The sequence below is a fragment of the Canis aureus genome, chromosome 12 (assembly GCF_053574225.1).
Source record: "Canis aureus isolate CA01 chromosome 12, VMU_Caureus_v.1.0, whole genome shotgun sequence".
Taxonomy (NCBI): Eukaryota; Metazoa; Chordata; class Mammalia; order Carnivora; family Canidae; genus Canis; species Canis aureus.
Genome location: NC_135622.1, coordinates 33,442,577 through 33,460,808, shown reverse-complemented (window position 1 = coordinate 33,460,808; position 18,232 = coordinate 33,442,577). Strand labels below are relative to the sequence as shown.

At 41.6% G+C, this 18,232-nt stretch overlaps 1 protein-coding gene, 1 long non-coding RNA gene and 1 other non-coding gene across 8 annotated transcripts in view; 2 read left to right on the top strand and 1 right to left on the bottom strand.

Annotated features, from left to right (window-relative positions):
- Positions 1 to 5,982, bottom strand: part of MAP4K3 (mitogen-activated protein kinase kinase kinase kinase 3) — a 187,513-nt gene extending 181,531 nt beyond the window's left edge. For 3 of the 6 annotated variants that reach the window (XM_077843521.1, XM_077843522.1, XM_077843523.1), the window contains exon 1: positions 5,714 to 5,978. In XM_077843521.1, the coding sequence (XP_077699647.1) occupies positions 5,714 to 5,809 (96 nt within the window). In that variant the 5' untranslated portion in view covers positions 5,810 to 5,978. Of the gene's footprint in view, positions 1 to 5,713 lie in introns of all 6 variants that reach the window. The other 3 variants (XR_013349392.1, XM_077843524.1, XM_077843526.1) reach the window with 3 other exon arrangements.
- On the top strand, positions 5,009 to 7,760 carry LOC144280950 (uncharacterized). Its single transcript, XR_013349394.1, has 2 exons — positions 5,009 to 5,447; positions 6,530 to 7,760. It is a non-coding gene; the product is annotated as an uncharacterized LOC144280950 (long non-coding RNA).
- Positions 7,761 to 17,703: 9,943 nt separating this feature from the next.
- LOC144281428 (small nucleolar RNA SNORD59) lies at positions 17,704 to 17,778 on the top strand. The gene has a single exon (XR_013349962.1). It is a non-coding gene; the product is annotated as a small nucleolar RNA SNORD59 (small nucleolar RNA).
- The last annotated feature ends 454 nt before the right edge of the window (positions 17,779 to 18,232 follow it).

Sequence of the window (18,232 nt, the reverse complement as noted above, 5' to 3'; positions counted from 1 at the left end):
TTTACTAATAAGCTACAGAGAGGTCGGCTGTTCAGATTATGGAGTGTCTAGACAATCTCAGCCAGTAAGAGTGTTAATACTCTAGAAAAGAAATCAACAAGGTTTTGATCTCAAACTATGATAGCTAAAATAGGTACACGTTTTATGTCCCTATAAATACCAAGTGCCATGTCTTGTCATTTTTGCTACTCCACTCACAGTCCCTAACACATTTCCTTTCATATTATAGCTATTCTATGTACGACGGTTGTTCCTTGTACTCTCAAGAGAACTAGCAACTATTCACTCTCAATGCAAAATAATGTATTAGATGTTCTTTCACAAGTAAATACATATACACATCAAATCAAACACTTCCTTCAGGGAATCAGATCCATATTAAAGTCAGATAACCTGTTTTGTATTTTTAAAGCTCTCAAGAGAGGGCAGCCCCAGTGGCCAAGCGGTGTAGCACCGCCTGCAGCCCGGGGTGTGATCCTGGAGACCGGGGATGGAGTCCCACACATTGGGCTCCCTGCATGGAGCCTGCTTCTCCCTCTGCCTGTGCCTCTGCCTTTCTCTCTCTCCCTCTCCCTCCCTCTCTCTCTGTCATGAATAAACAAATAAAATCTTAAGAATAAATAAATAAATAAAGCTCTCAAGAGAAACTATCTCACAATCCATTCCACTGTCACTTTCCATCTCAAATAAATACCGATGCTGGAAAATTCTACCTTAATTTACCTTAAATGCACAAACAATGTTTCTGAAGTTTAGGACCATTTCCTCAGGATCCTCCAGACTTTGTCCTCCATGAAAGTAAAAAAATAAGCATACTCCTGATCATACTGTATTTTACTTCAGCTATTCTTTTCTAAATGCTTAAGGTGTTCATGTTTCTCAACAGGTTTCAGAACTGAGTTTTCCAGTCTTATAAACACTGACTATAATGAAAGAATTAGTCTTTGATGATACTAATCAGAACACCTTGAAAAGATACAGAACTACAAATAAGCAAACACAATTCACTAAATGCTTGAACAAATTAATTTCCTGATTTCACTGCCCAATCTTCCATTTTTCTTCAGTCAGCTTTCACAGAGACTCTGTTTACATACAGTACCATGTGAATGTTACTTTGGAGCTTAGCAACATTGCAGCCTCTGCTTCACCAGCAATGGCTTCCAAACACACACAGATAAAATCAGTATCGACATTTCCAAAGCATGTTCTCTACAAGGCACAAATTCTAAGAACAAGCAATATGTATTACAAAGAAAAAGAATCCCACAGTCAAGTAAGTTTGGAGTTTGCTGGTTAAGCAACACTTAACCAGTTTCTTTACCATATGACTTCTGAACCTTTAGTATACTCAGAGTAATCCTTTTCCTGGAGCTTCCCAACCACATTTTGAAATGCCTACACTCCTGTCCAGGATAAGAGATGATTCCAATGCCCCAAGCCTTAGCAAACTATCAACAGTTGGAGCTTTTGACAAAAGTGGGATACAAGGAAAGGCCCATTCGGAGGCAGATGTAGTCTGTGAAGAGGTCAGGTGGAGACAATGGGGAGAGCTCAAGAGGAAGCATAAGCTGGAGACAACTGGGAATCGTTCACAGGGATCAAAGTTAAGTCTTAAGACTAGACCAGATACTTCTGCAGAAACATTAAGACTGGTCCTTCAAACTTCCTTGCCTTACCCCATCTCCAGCTTTAGTATCTTCTGCTGGTCTCTAGCAATAAATCTAGAAAAACATCAGGACATGGGGAGGAATAAGACCAATCCAACTGAAAAACTGCCTGTGAAAATCCTATTAATGTAGACAGATGTTGATAATGTGATCTGGCATAAGACTACCTAATATCTCCAAGAGAACTCTTTGAAATGACAAACCTAGAGGTTATTCATTCTTTTCTTTTTTGTAAATGTAATGAATGCTATAAGCCATCTCTACAGAAAAACACACGCACACAATATTAAACCTATTAATTTCAGAGGGCTTCCCGGGCCTCCTGAGGCCCAACCATTGAGCTCTCTAGTCAAGTCTTAGTTCCCTAGATAACCCCTGCTACAAATACTTCATCTCACAGATGAAGGGCATAGTTACAGGACATTTAAAAGTATGACCGTTTTTTTAAACTGTATTTTCCACGTACTTTAAGATAGTGCAGAGAAAATGTATACTATATTTATGTATATTTTTCAGTCTAGAAAAAATGAAAACTTATTTGTTGAGTAAAACTCAAGTCATTTATCTAACACCAAAAACAGAAAGGCATATGAGCGATAACACCTTCACAACAAAAGAGCTGAGGCGCTAGCTAATTTTACAAGGCCACATAGCTAATAAATTTTAGATCTTCCACATTCTACTTCAGTGCTTTTTAACTAAACCATGCCACCTTAAGTAAGCGTATTATTTCATTGGGTAGGATAGTTTTTAAAATAAAAATCCCTTGAAACACCCACCTTCTAAGAATGACTATAAATAATTAGATCTCTTATTTACTTAATGTGATCATTCCATTTTTAGCACCTAAACACAAATTAAGGAGCAAATTATACATACTGGCTTTTGAAAACAAATCCTCTAATGCACTCCTCTCTAATCAACACAATTTGTATAAATAAGAAAAATCTAAAACAGCAAAACAAATACAAAAAATCTGTTATCTTTATACATGGACATGATTACAGACAAAAATACAAAAAGCTTAAGCTTTGGGTTATTTAGCAAGGAGGGGGTATGATGCCAAAAACCACACGGAGTTTCTCTGCTTTGGGCCCTTGGTATGGGAAGAGTCTGGCAGGCAGGGATCAAGCATCTATTATCTGATGTCCACTTGGCAGACTCTACAAAAACAATGAGCCCTGGCTGCACAGCAGGAGTTAGGTATTCCAACTACTACTTAAAGATCCACTCTCACAGAGTGGCTACAACTCAATGTGCTGAACTACAGTTGTGCCTTAATTTCTCCACTGGAAACTCAGTAATATGCTATCTGCTCATATCCCATCTTTATAGAGGCAGTACTGCTATTATTAAGAATGCAGTCTTGGGTGGCCTGGGTGGTTCAGTCAGTTAAGCATTTTACTTCTGCTCTGGTTATGATCTCAGGGTCCTGGGATCCAGTCCGTGGGGAGTCTGCTTGTCCTTCTCCCTCTCTTCCTCCCCTGCTTGTGCTCTCTGACTTAAATTTAAAAAAAAAAATTTTTTTTAAATGCAGTCTCTAAAGGCTAAGGTTCAAACTGTGGCTTTGCCACTTGCCAACTCTGGCAAATTACTGCAATTTACCTGTGCCTCAATTTCCTCAAATGCAAAATGGAATTAATAAGAGCACCTATTTCATAGGGTTGCTGCAAGGAGTAAATAAATTAATACATGGAAAATCTTAGAGCAGTGCCTAGCAAATAATAAGCACTCCATAAATGTTAGTTCTCATTATCATTACCTTAAACAGATGACAAGAGTAATCAACTTATACCTGTATTGGACTTAGATGTCCTCAGGAAATTACAGGCTTTAATTTTTTTTACTTTTTAATCATGTGGCTTAACTACCAGCTGTTTTTTCTAAATATAGTAAATACATGGCCAATTATTTTTGTAAAGAACTTGAAAAGAACTTACTGTACACACTGCCACCTAGGACTGACACATTAAAGTTTAGTTAACTTTTCAACTGAATGTAATTTTTTTGAAAGATTTTATTTATTCATGAGAGACAGAGAGAGAGAGAGAGAGAGAGGCAGAGACACAGGCAGAGGGAGCCTGATGTGGGACTCGATCTTGGGACTCCAGTCCAGGATCATGCCCTGAGCGGAAGGCAGACGCTCAACTACTGAACCACTCAGGTGTCCCCAACTGAATGTAATTAGACTCCCTTAACCAGCTCTAATCTACTTGGATCCATTCGCTTCAACTTTCATAATCACTACCAATTCCAAAACAGCCACGGTTATTCTTACCTGGACTATTACAATGGCTGCCTAACTGTTCTTTTCCTCTCCAATCTACACTCCAGTAAAGTAGATCTTTTAAATCTAATTTTACTCCTCTACATAAAACCCTGCAATGGCTCCCCATTGCCCTAGAGAAAAATCTGACCTCCTTAAGGGACCTAAGAGGCCTGTATGATCTATTCTCCTGACTGTTCAGGCCACTGAGGTCTTTCAAATCCTTACCCTGGTTCCTTGGGTCCTCACAGCCTTCTCAGATTATGCTCTATCTGGCATAATCTTCTCTCCCCACTGCCTCTGACTCCCCAAAGGAGATCAGGTCCTCCTGTTTCTGCATTCATAACCCTAATCCTAATCTTCTTTTCTCCTGGGCAGCACAAAATAAAACTGCAATAAAATAATTACCCAAATGGTCGTTTAATGTTCTTCTTGCTCCCTCAGAAATATAAACTCCAAGTAAGACTTAGGAATAGGTCTCTTTTCCTGCTACAACCCAAGTGCTTACATGTCCAGTACCTTATACACAACAGGTGTACACAAACCGCCTATACTATCTTATGAGAAAAACTGACGAGACAAATGATGACAGAAGGCGAATCAACCACGAAACAAAACAAATGCAGAATCCTAGCTGCATTGTGAGTGGACATACGTGTTTTACTGAAGTAAAAGCCAAAAACCTACTGCTAAACCACGGGCAAAAAGTTTAGCTAGGACTAAACTTTCCAAAGTAAAATTAAGTTTCTCTGTGCATCCTCAGATGTCATGTGAAACAAGAGGAGTTCCACTCCAGTCACCAGTAAGAAGATACACAACTAAATCAAGACTGCTGCCACATTTGGCACTATCCGCTTCCTGGCAGTCTCTGCGAGGCCAAGAGTTGAGCTGGCCAGGGAAAGAGTGATTTATCTCCCACATTTAAAAGGGGTCCCTCTACAACAGGAATGCTGTACGACTAATACCCTTTGAATTCTAACCTAGTCAAGCCACTACCTTTCCTGAGTATTCAATTCGCTTTAAAAAAAAAAAAAAAAAAGGCTGAATCTTCTGTGTCACTGACAAAAACAAGTTTAATGAGGCATCATAGTCCAATTCCATCTGGAGAAAACAAAGTTGCTTTTTCCTCCAAAACAGGGGTAAAAAAAAAAAAAAGAAAGAAAAATTATACTAACGAGATCTCTTTAACTAACGAAAGTCATTACTTGGGGAAAAAAAATTTTTTTTTTTTACTTGGAAAATTAAAAGATGGCATGCGGATGCTAAGAGGCAAAAGGCTGAGGGGGGCGGCTGTGGCAGTGGTAACTACTGCCGGCCCGGGGGTGGGGGGCAGTAGCGGCAGACCTACCCAGCGGGCCGTCCCAGCTCCGTCGGACGCACACAGGTTTGACATACGCCAAACGCCCCGCCAGCGGGGCCGTCGCACTGACCCTGTCAATGCAACAAACGACAAGCCCCACTCCGCGCTGTGCTGAGGAGAGCGGCCCGCTCGCGTCCAGGGAAGCGCTCAGGTAAGCGCCCCGAGGTCTCGGGGTTACCCGCTTGGCCCTTTGTTCGTTCCAAGGCAGCGGAGCCCCGGGCGCCCGCTCCAGCTCCAGCTCCAGCTCCAGCTCCTGCTCCTGCTCCTCCTCCTCCCCCACAGCTCCCGGGCGCCCGCGTCTCCCTCAGAGGGGCAGCGCGGACGCGGGCGCCCAGACGGCGGCGGCGGCGCCCCCCGCCCTCCCCGCGGCGGGTCCCGACCCCGCGGCCTCCGCGGCGCGCGGCCCCTCGCCTTTACCTTGTAGACGTCGCCGTAGGTGCCGCTGCCGATGCGCTGAATCAGCTCGAAGTCCTCCTGCGGATTCCGGCGGGACAGATCGAAGCCGGGGTTCATGGCGGGCCCCGGGTGCCCCCCGCCTCCCTCCCGGGCCGGGGAGGGGGGGCGCTCAGGGGGCCACACGGAGAGTGGGAGCCGCGGCCGGCCCCCTGCTCCCCCGGTGGTCACAATCGGCCGGCTCCACGCTGCGGCCGCCGCCGCCGCTCCTCTCACGCCGCCGCCGCCGCCGCCCAGGCTAACCGTCCCCGCCCCCGCAGCCCGCCGCCGCGCCGAACCCGGGTCACACCCACAAGGAGAGGAGAACGCTCGCAGCCCCTCGCTCGGGGTGCAACTCCAACATGGCTTCCGCCTTCGCCGCTCCTCCCCCTCCCCTTACTCCGGCTCCTCCACCCTCCTCCCCCTTTTCCCGGCTCCGGCCCGACTGCGCAGCCGCGATCCCGGAGGGAGCGCTCCCCGGCCCCGCGCGCGTGCGGCCCCGTGCGCGCTCCGGCTCCGGCTCCGGCTCCGGCTCCCGCTCCGCGCGCCTGCCGGGCGTGGGCGGGCGGGCGAGCGGCGGGGCGGCCAGGCCGCCGGGGGCCCCGCTCCCGCGTCGCGTTCCCGAGGGCGTGCCTGCCCCAGGGGGCCGTGGGGTGGTGGAAAGTAGCTCCCGTTCGCTGCTGATTCACCCGAACGGCAAAGTTGGATGTTGTTGCCCTCTCAACGTCCCAACCGTAAGCAGCTGGTATAGTTTTAATTTGCAAGACAGCCAGTGTCCCCAATTTATTTATTTTTTTTAAGCATCTATACCTAGGACACAGCCGAGCATCGGAGATTTTCCGGGATTGCAGAGAAGGAGTGGCCATGAGGAGAGCCCCTGAGAGGAGTGAGCCGTGCTAGCTTGGATACCCGACACTGGGCCCGGGCCCGAGGTGCAGAAGAGGGCAGGCCCGGAGAGCAGCCAGGAGGCGTGTGGAGTGGAGAGGGCGTGGGAAGCTCTGGGGGAAAAACACGCTGCGAGGCCGCCCGCCAGCCCCAGTGGAGGGCGTGGGAAGCAGGCAGAGCCTAGAACTAAAGCAGTGATTGACCTTCTTCTCCAGAGACGCTGGATTATCAAAGACCCGGGCGGGGACAGCCCAAGCTGTGGAGCAACCTTGCGAGGGAGAGGTTGTGGAGGGTGGAGCGTGAACAAGATCCGTCCTGCACCTGACGTGTAAACATAAGGATGATGCGGAAGCTCTTTGGTTGACCTACCCACAACCCCACCCTGCGTGAGACCCAGATTGTGAGCATTAACAGCCAATCTATGTGGACACCAGCTCCAACTGTTACTCCCTGTGCAGGCAAGCATGTGAACATGGGTTAATTTTCTGTTCTCAATACATTGTCCACTAGGCCTTTCCAAAAGCTTTAATCAAGCTTTAATCGATGGCCACTTGGACGGTACCACTTGGAGTCTTGTTTCAGAAATGTCTTCCTAATATCCATAGGCACCACACCTTCTGACCACTAGTGTTCCCTAATGCCCAAACCTCTTAAGGATAAAATAAGTATAATCAACTTTGCCTACAGTAAGATTGCATATTTATTAAGTTCTCAAAGAAGTTGTTTATCTGAGTATCTGTTGACTAGAAGATGTTGGGAAATGACCATCTCTTCGCCTACTCAAGTAACCTTACAATTGTCTTCATTTTTAATTAAAGCATCAGTTAATACGTGCATATAACTTAAATTACTGCTATATGAGTCCTTATCGTGGGTTTTTTTGTTTTGTTTTGTTTTGTTTTTTCTACCCATGATAGATCTTACCTTAAGGCTCTGGTATCTTGAGAATTAAACTCCTGAATATAAATGTTACTCCATTCCTGCTTTTGCCTGTTTATGGCACTTGCTGGGAACCCAGACTGCAAGCCTTTCTTGTCCACATTTCTTGTCCACATTTGAAGAATTGTTTGGTCTCTTTAAGCCAAACATGAGAATAATTAGTCCAGGATTCAGATAAGCAGACCTAATAAACTATCCCAAATAGGAATCAGTTCTGCTCTTTTTCTCTGCCTTTTCAATACAGGAAAGCCAAATTCTCAGCACAAGAACCTGGTAATGGTTTCACTGTTTTGTTTGCTGGGATTATCATCTGTGCAGATAACTGCATTTGCATCACTAATAGACTTCTTTCAAAGAGAAAAGACATTTCAGTAGGGCTGAACCGGTCTTTAAGGTTTTGTTTGTTCCATTTTGGCAAGGCCAAGCTAGTCCTTTTGAAAAAGGATTGATTTTCATGTAAGGGCCTGATTTGCCATAGGGTTACAGCATAAATAAAAAGGCTTTTGCAATTAACTGTTCACAAAGCATAAAATATTTTGTTTTTTGTACAATATACATGCAGATGCCAAATCTGATGTCTTTGTTTTTCCTATTCCAATGCTCCTCAACGTTGCTAGAAGTAACACTAATGATCACACTTTCTTTGAATCCGAGAAATAGCTTCCCTCTTCTATGATTAGAAACATCCTTAGAAGTCATCTACTCTTTTCAATTCAAGAACTGCATCTATACCATCTTTCCTGAGTTTATTGCTAGTTGAATACCTTCAGTAAAAGGAAATTCACTGCTCCCCAAAGCAACTCACCTTGTTATAAGATAGTGCTAGAGAATGATCATAATAACAACAAAAACAATAGTCACATCTAACATTACCAAGTGCCTACACAGTGCCAGGAACTGAGCCAAGTATTTCCGTGTATTATCTCATTTAATTTTCACAACAACTTGATGACATAGGTATTATCATTATTTTTTGAGGTATAGGCAGATTAAACTGGCTCAAACTAAAGGAAGTTGAAATTTTTTTTTTTTTTTTTTTTTTTAAGGAAGTTGAAATTTGAGCAGAGGATAAGACACAAAGGCCTGACTCCTCTTAGCCACTAACCCATACTCTGCTTTACGGTATACTTTTTAAAATTTCTCTTATGCTAAATCAATACCTGCCTCCTTGTCATGCATTTAGAGTCAACGATTAACCTCAAAAGAAAAAAAAAAAAGAGTCAAAGATTATTAGATTCTAGTGGTACAGAAAATAGAGAAGAAAACCACAGTGCCTTGCTCTCAGGGGGTTTGCAGTCTCACAAAACTGATATATAGGAAGGATGTTAAAGCTAAATCTTAAAGAATGTGTTGGAGTTAGCCAGAGAAGTAAAGGGGAGGGCATACACTCCAGGCTGACTGCTTAGCCCTACCCCCTTAAAGCACCCACCTATGTAAGCATCACACTGTAGGGAGCAGGTAAAGGCCAAGATGGACAGTATATCCAGACCACCCTTCTCTTAGCCCATCCTTCATCAGTCTGTAGCTTAGGGATTCTTTAGTCTCTGTACCAACTTTCAGTTTTAGTCTCGGACTTCTGTCTAACCACCCGTTGGATCTGCTTCTTTGGTTTACTGACTTCATAATCACCACTCACATTTCAGTATGCCAAGAGCTCTGAGAAAGGAACATGGAGCAAGCCTTAGCTCAGAAAAAGACCCTACAACCAGGTCATCCATGAGAGGAGGAGAATCAGACCCAGACATATGTGAAGCAAAGACAGAGAGTTCCAGGATGTTATATAGCCTAGTCTAGCACAGCTCTGAGCCAGGCAGGCTACCTACCTGATTCATATCTTATCTCTGTCCCCTACTGAATGACCTTCAAAAGTTATTTCAAAATGGGGCTGCTCTGGAGATAAAACTAAAATGTATGTTAAGGAGCACCTGGGTGGCTCAGTCAGTTAAGCATCTGACTCTTGGTTTCAGCTCAGGTCATGATCTCCTTGGTCATGGGGTCAAGCCCTGAGTTAGACTCCACCTTCAGCAGGGAGTCAGCTTGAGATTCTCTCTGCGCCTCTACCCACTCATGCTTTCTCTCCCTCTGTCCCTTAAATAAATAAATAAATAAATAAATAAATAAATAAATAAATCATTAAACATAAATAAATAAAATACATTTTAAAGTCAGTAGTGCCTGGGCCACAGCAAGCCCACAAAATACTAATTACTATTATTTTGAATATTTTTTAGAATGTTTTATTTATTTATTTATTTATTTATTTATTTATTGGTATAAGTGTAACTATTTTTTTTTTTTACAGGGTTAGATTAATTTCAGGCGTACAATATAGTGATTCAACCATTTCATACATCCCTCGATGCTCATCATGACAAGCGTACTCCTTAGCCCCATCGCCTATTTAACCCAATCTCCCACCCACCTATTTTAGGTTTTAAAGGATGACAGTCATGGGGATGGGCATGGAGATATTATTTAGGAAACAAATGCAATAATATATATAAGAGAACCTGATTTAAAGCCAAGGATGCTGAAGCCAGAGAGAAGAGAAAGAACACAAAGATCATTAGAAGGTGGAATTGAAGGTTTGAAGGGGTGAGGAAGCAGGCAAACAATGGGTGATGTGTAGGCTTAGACAACAGGAAGGTCCCAAGAGGGTGATAGTATTTACCATAGTAGGAGGTATTAGGGTTATTTGGGGGAGGATTTTATTTTTTTATTTATTTATTTTTTTTAATTTTTATTTATTTATGATAGTCACAGAGAGAGAGAGAGGCAGAGACATAGGCAGAGGGAGAAGCAGGCTCCATGCACCGGGAGCCCGACGTGGGATTCGATCCCAGGTCTCCAGGATCGCGCCCTGGGCCAAAGGCAGGCGCCAAACCGCTGCGCCACCCAGGGATCCCTGGGGGAGGATTTTAGTGTTGAGTCAAAGTAAATGATTCTGCTTCATATCTATTAAGGTGGAGATGCTCAACTAGAAACGTAAAATTGGTGACAAAAAATAGAGTTGAAACTTAGAAAGGATGTCAGGGCTAATTTTTAAATGTTGAGAGTCATAGTTTAGGAGTTATTAAGTATCTGTTATGTTCCAAACACTATATTAGGTTCTAACCGTGTAACAAGGCATGGTTGGGTTACAGACAAATTCTCAGATAATTCCTTTACAATGAGATGAGTCCTAGGGTGCAGGGAAGCAGAGCCAGAAGGAGATGTTAGGTGCTACTTAGGCTAACAATCAAGCCCTACATCAGGCTAACAATTTGGCTCTTTTTCAAGCCAATATATATTTTAAATTTTTCTTTAAATATTTTTTAAAATAATATATTCATTTACTTAAGGTAAGGTGGAGCTCTGCATGGGGAATAGGTGGAGATGGAAGTCCTCAGGTGTAAGCTTTCAGCTTCCACCCTGATATTCTGAGCAATTCAGTTCTCCCAAATTTGCATATGTCCCAGCACAGTTATTTCTCAATGGAGGTTTTATTAGCACTTAGGGTAGGACAATTCTTCCTTGTGTGGGGCTGTCCTCTATTTCAGTACTGCTCCCAGCCACACTGACATCAACCACAAAAATAGCTGCACATATTTCCAAATGTCTAGGGTTGGCCTGGGGTGGGGGATGGGAGTGACTGGATTGAGAATATTTGTCTATCATGTCCTTGAGAGAACTGTCACCCACACCAAACTATTTATCATAGTATTCCTTTCTATCTCATATAGGATATACCCTGAGACAAGTTCTGATATATAAAATATTGTTATATTATTTCCAATGCTTAGCACCCAAGTGGGGTTTCACTGCCTTCTATAGATTCACAACCAAGAGTCCACCCGCTTTTTATCACATAGTTCCTAGGATCGCATAGGAGGGTACCAAATCTAGTCTTCACAGGTTATGGAAGACTTCACAGAGGAAGGAACCTCTAGGCTGAGACTTAAAAGACAAGTAGAGAATTAGGCAAGCAAAAACCTATACTCCATACCAAGCGTACAGTGTTTACATCCAAAGAAACAAGTAGTTCTATTTAAGGAGAGTAGCAGGAGAGGCTAGTGTGGTAAGCAAGGACTGGTCCATTAAGGAGCATGTAAATTATGTTAAATAATTTGCATTTTCTTTTTTAAAGATTTTATTTATTCATGAGAGACACAGAGAGAGGCAGAGAGAGAAGCAGACTCCTCACAGGGAGCCTGATGTGGGACTTGATCCCAAAACTGGGATCAAGCCCTGAGCCGAAGGCAGATGCTCAACCGCTGAGCCACCCAGCCATCCAGGCATTTCTTCTTAAGAGTGCTGTTGGGTTTTCAGCACAGGAGCAGGGTGATCTCTTTTGCTCTTTAGACATACTCCACCAGCTACAGATGGAGAATGAGTTGCAGTCAGGTGGCAGGACTGGAGATGAGTTAGGAGAATAGTTCAGAGGCCATTGTAGCAGTCCACCTAGAAGAAAAAAGATGGTCTGAGTTAACATATGAACTCAGCATCCCCTTTCAGTCATGTATTTGAATTGTGGGTTGAGATGAATTTTCATAGGGAAAATAAATGAAATAGGCAGAAAATGGGTTCCTAGAAAACCCCAACATTTAAACTGTGAGCAAAGGCAGAGAATCTAGCAAAGGAGGCTAGGAAGGTGAGATCCAATATGATATGTGGAAATGGAATGGTGTGGTAGCCATAGGAGTGCACCACTTAGGATTCCCTTCAAGGAAGCATATGCTGTAAGGAGTGTGAATTACTGACAGCCTCTAGCCACCATGCCTTTGGCATCCATCACAGCCTTCATGCAGAGGTCTCAATCTCCCCAGATGCTCCCAACCAGTGACTGAGCACAGCCCGTCATTCCTCCCCAATGCAATTTCCTCTACTGGACAACCTTTGCTATGGGGCACCCCATTGGCATCACTGATCTAGTCTCAGAGCTTCCCTGCAGACTGAGGCTCTTCCTCCCCAGGCCTTCTTCCTTCTTTCTCTCCTTTCACAAGTTTTAAGCCATGCATTGCAGTCTGAAAGCCTTCCTACTCTTGCTCCCTTTCCTCTTTATCCTTCACATGTGCATCTTGCACTTCAAATTCAGCTTACCATCAACTAGTACAATTGATATCAATGCAGCAAAGGAGGGAATTTTAAGAGAGTGATCAAGCTGAGTTAAATTCCAGAGAGAGATTAAGGAAGAGAGAGACAGAAAAGTTTCGTCAGATCTGTCATTATGGAGGTGAGTGCCAATCTAATTATTGAAGTTCATAGTCCTTTTTCTACTATTGTGTCTCCTCTTAGTTATATTCTCCCATACATCATAATCTTCATACATCTCATCTAGATTCCCTTATTATGAACACATTTAATTCATTAATATCTTTTTAAAATTTGGCACCAGGAAGTGAGTTCAGTATTCCAAATGCAGTTTGGTCAATGTTGACTATGGCAAAATTGTAACTATCTGTTATTTGAATACTCTATTATAGCCTAAACTTTCAGGGTTTTTTATAGCCACAACAACTCAGGGTCACTGTACTGCTTGACACCAGGGGATGCCATTGAAATTATACAATCCTCAAATCCAAACCTGGCCCTGGGTCCTAATTTTTAAAATCTCCAAAACCCTGGAGGTGCCTGGGTGGCTCAGTCGGTTAAGCGTCTGCCTTCGGCTCAGATTATGATCTCTGGGTCCTGGAATAGAGCCCCACATCAGTCTCCCTGCTCAGCGGAGAGTCTGCTTCTCCCTCTCCCTCTGTCCGTCCCCTCCACCCACCCCCGCCACTCTCTTGCTATCTCAGATAAAGAAATACAATCTTTAAAATATAAAAAAAAAAGGAATAAAAATCCCCCAAACTCATAATTGCTTCCCTCTAAATCAGATCATCAGAGGCATTCTTGAACCCTCATTGCCATAAAATGCCAGGGACAGGAACCCCGGTCTCATGCATCCTACTGTAAAGTTCCTGCCTTGTCAACAGTTTATCAGACCAGATATCATCTTCTCATCACCAACCCATATATAACAACAACAACAAAAACACAGGGGGTTTTGTTGTACTTCTACCCAATATTGCTTCCAGGTGAGATCTTGCAAAGAAAAGTCAGACAGAAGCCTAAAACCTTACTTAGATAGATAAGAACTTCCAATCTTGTTGAGAAGCCAGGATTTTAAGGGGGGTGCTCTTTGGGTTTTAAGGGGGTGCAGCACCCCCTTAAAAGGGGGTAATTGATACCTTTTTAGACTCAGCTAATCCTTGAGGCTGTGTGAAAAATAGATGACAAAGTATGGAAGGATTGCAAGGAAGTATAGGTGGAATACAGACTGGGTGAGAGATTGAGAGATGCTGAGATAATCTAATTGATGAAACTCCTGATTGTATTCATCTTTTATCCCATGATCGATTTGAGCATAGTGTTTCCCTGGTTTCCTTTTACATAATATTTAGCCTACAGTTCCCCTTTGATCTCCCCAGTTAAAGTGTGTTGCCCTGTACCTTTGTTCCCAAATACAGAGTGAGGCCACTGTTGGACCAGATCAAGTTAGTCTAGAACAAATGTGGTTACATACACTCTGTTTCTGGAGTAGATTACTACCCAGATTGTTATCCTACCGGTCTTTTTTTTAAAGAAGCTTTGTTCTAGTTATTTTTCCTCCCTTCAGAGGACTCCAACCCCTACTCCCAACAAAACCTGTAATAAAGCAATCTGCTTATAAATTAGAAAATACATCTCTTTGGGAAAAAAAAAATCCTCTAATTTGTTTTTTTAATTAATTAATTATTTTCTAATTTGGTTTAAACCTGGACTGAAGGTTTGTCTTCTTGATCAAAACAGACAAAAAGGTAGCAATAAACGCTCTGTTAAATAATTCAAATAACTTGCCAGGGGTTTTCCATTATTTCTTTACTCCCTGGTCATATTCAAGGTGATGTATAGATAGCCCAAGTCTCAGACTGACCCAGATCAATGGCCCAGGAGCTGGATTCATTGGCAGGGTCTGAGCTCATAGCAAAGCCCATTTGGATCAAGGTATACCTCTTCTCAGTATTGGAGTCAAAACTTTGCCTGGAATCTGATCATTTGGGTCACTCAAAAATACTTTAAAAAATATATATGTTTAAATCAGGACTCATGTGTTAGTATTAACTTTCCCAGCTAAACATCTGACATCATCAGGATAGTTTAAACATGTGTTGATAGAATAACAAAAGGAAGGAAACTCATGAACCATTTCCCTGCTGCTTTGTATTTTATTTACAAATGGCTAAGCTGCCAAATGAAGTTTGTAAATAGCCTTTTTCAAGCTCAATGTGGCGCCAATATCTGAAAATGTTAAATGAACTTTTATTTATTTGCTTTAATATAAATTCAGTTAATTAACATACAGTGCATTATTAGTTTCAGAGGTAGAGTTCAGTGATTCATTAGTCTTATATAACACCCAGTGCTCATTACATCACATGCCCTCCTTAATGCCTATCACCTAGTTACCCTTCCCTCCACTCCCCTATATGAACTTTTAATGCCAAAAAGTGTAACACTTTTAAGTTGCTGATACCAATATTTAGGGTTTACCTCTCACCTAAGGAGAGCACTTGCCAGTCATTCCAAATCAATCCAACATCATGTCTGCAAATCTGAATGTAGTCTGTTTTCTGCTACATGGTGCAAGTCTCTTAGTGTTTTTGTCCCCATTCTCTTCCTCTTCTAATAATACTACACCTGGGCAATAAACATGTCTCTTAAAATGCCAACAATGAAAATATGGAAGTCCTGAAGGGAAACTAAATTTGGAATGAATAAGAGTTTACTTTGAAGCATGTTAATTTTGAAGAGCATCAAGGAGGGGACATCACAAGGGCAGTGACAGATTTAGGAAGTGCAAAAGGCAATTAGATCATGATGTGTAAATGTGAGTCATAGAAATAAAGATGGTAGAATCATGGGATACTCCAAGTGAAAAGTTTGAGAGTGTAGAGCAATGGTGAGCAACCTCTTTTTCTTTCCTTCATTTTTTTTAAGGACCACTTAGGGGAGTCTGGGTAGCTCAGTGGGTTAAGCGTTGGACTCTTGATTTTTGCTCAAGTCATGATCTCAGGGTCACGAGATTGAGCCCCACGATGGGCCTGCTTGAGATTCTCTCTCTCTCTCTCTCTCCCTCTGCACAATCCTTCTTAAGAAAGAGAGAACAACTTAAAAGGAGCAAAAAGTGTTTATGAACCTTTTTTTTAAAAAACATTCAAAGTGAAAATAGTGTTACTGACTTCCATAACAAGAACTTCTGCTCTGGGATGATTATTAAGATATGAATACCTGTTCTTCTCCCAGGCAGTGTTTTCTAGCCTGTCCTAGCTTGATATATTTGTATGCAGAATTTAAGGTAAGGGGAGTAGAGACATGAGTGGAGAAGTGAGAAGAGAAGGATAAGTAAGCCAGAAAGGAGCTAAGTGAACCTTTAAAGTGTTGAAAGAAAGGGAGAAGGGAGATGGCCAAAAATACCAACAAACTGGGTTCTAGAGAAAGAGTTTAGAGGTTATATATAAGACTAGAGAGAATAGAATGGAATGCAAGTGTGCCTCTGTAACCATAAATGGCTTCCTCTGATGTTCTTTGAGAGCAATAAAGATAAACAAAGGTTGGAATACCTTTTTAAAATTACTGTGATCCTAAGCAGAGTCTGACATAGGTGGGACACCAGGACTTATTAGGGTTGCAAGAAGAACGCCAATGAGAAATTTGGCAATGGTTCTGAACTGCTACAATGTTATCTGGTCATACTAAGTCATGACACAGAAACAGCTTTCAAATCTTTTACCACTTAATTTACATTGCTTTTTAAAAGGTATACATGTTTTTACATTTATAACTTATTTTATCTTTGGAATGATTCCTTAAATTATTATCATCCATAATTTATAGATGAGGAAATTGAAGGTTAGAGAAGTGAAAGACAGAAACAGATCAGGATTAATGATTAGATCCAGTTAATTGAACATCTACTGAGCCTTGCTTACTGAGATTCAGGTTGTGCTATATATGAGGAAACGCAAAAATGGTTAAAATGTGCATGCAATCCTCAGCCATTATACCATTCTTGCTTTACTCTTTCCCAGTTCTCTCTGAGAGGATGGATCTCTCTTCTAAGCCTAGGCCAGGCTAGTTCATAACGAGATCCATCTGGGAGCATCACTGACACAGCAAGATTACAGGAAGAATTGACTCCAGGGTACTCTGGCAGTTCCAAGTCGGTGGTGTAGTCATCAGAATTGCAAGATAAGGAAGATCTGGGAACTCTTATACACTACTGAGTAGAGAATAAATTGGTACAATTACATCGGAAGACAATTTAGCAATATCTATTAAAACTAAAGAGGCCCTTTTCTTACATTTAACAATTCCACTTCTCTCTATATATATCCAAGAAACTCTCCCTTAAATGCATAAGGAGACATTTAAATGAATATTCATTGAAGCATCATGTATAACAGGAAAATAATTGGAAACAGCCTAAATGTTCATCAACCTGAGAGTGGTTCAGTAAATTGTATGATCACACAGTGGAATACTATATTGTAGTTAAAATAAATGAACTAGAACTAGAGCTATAACATACATCAATCTAAAAAAATAGAATATCTAGTGAAAACAAGAAAGTGGCAGGAGATATGTAAAGCATGCTACCATTTATGTTAGCTTCAGACCCATGAAACAATAGTCCACATTTCTAAGTGTGATAAACATTTTAAAATATTAATTGTAATAATAACTCCAAATTCAGGATAGTTGTTACCTCTGCTGAAGAAGGAGAATGACAGAGTATGTAGATGCCTTTAGCCAAATCTGTGTCCCCTCTTAAAAGTGGATCTGAAACACATATGGCAAAAAGCAAATATTTGATAAAATTTGGTGGGAAAGGAGAGTTCATATTATTATTTCCTATATGCTGTAGGCTCGAAATATTTCATTTAAAAGTATATAGGGGCCTTCAATCCTGGAATTCTGGGATTTTTTTCTTTGTGCAGAAATTTCTTTATTCCCCCTTTTCTCATGTTGAAACTCCATCCATTTTTTGATATTTAATTCAAGTCTCACTACCTTATTGAGAATTTCTGTGGCAATCTTGTTAGTCCATGCTATGCTCCATAAAGTTCTGTAGGTCTAGAAGGTACTCTTGTATTCTATGATGATTTTATCAAAATGACTTTTGTTTTTCTGAGTATGCTGAAGCCACATATTAGGTATTGAGAAGGAGTAGAAAAAAAATAAAGTTCCTTTGTACACTATGTTTGTATGACCAGAATTCTTTCATGTTGTTGTTTAAATATATATTGCCTTGCACTAATATTTGGTTTATTGAACATAAATTTTGATTCTCTAATTATATTGTAAGAGCCTTAAGAGCAGGGACAATGTCTTGAACTTTTAAAATTCTTCCCCAGTGTCCAGTGGAACCTAACCAAATACTTATTAAAGAAAAATGACATATAAACCAATAATTATTATCCTTCCTACAAAACATTTATATAGAATGTTGAAAATACTAGTTGGAGCTACATTTGCTTTTATTTTCCCAGAGAGAGAATAGTAATGAACTGTGAAATGACCAACACTCAGGCAGCAGAAGGAGAAAAAGAAGAAATAATGGTTTTGTATATTACACATTCTGGATAATCAGCTCTTGAATGATTAAGTGTAGAAAATCTC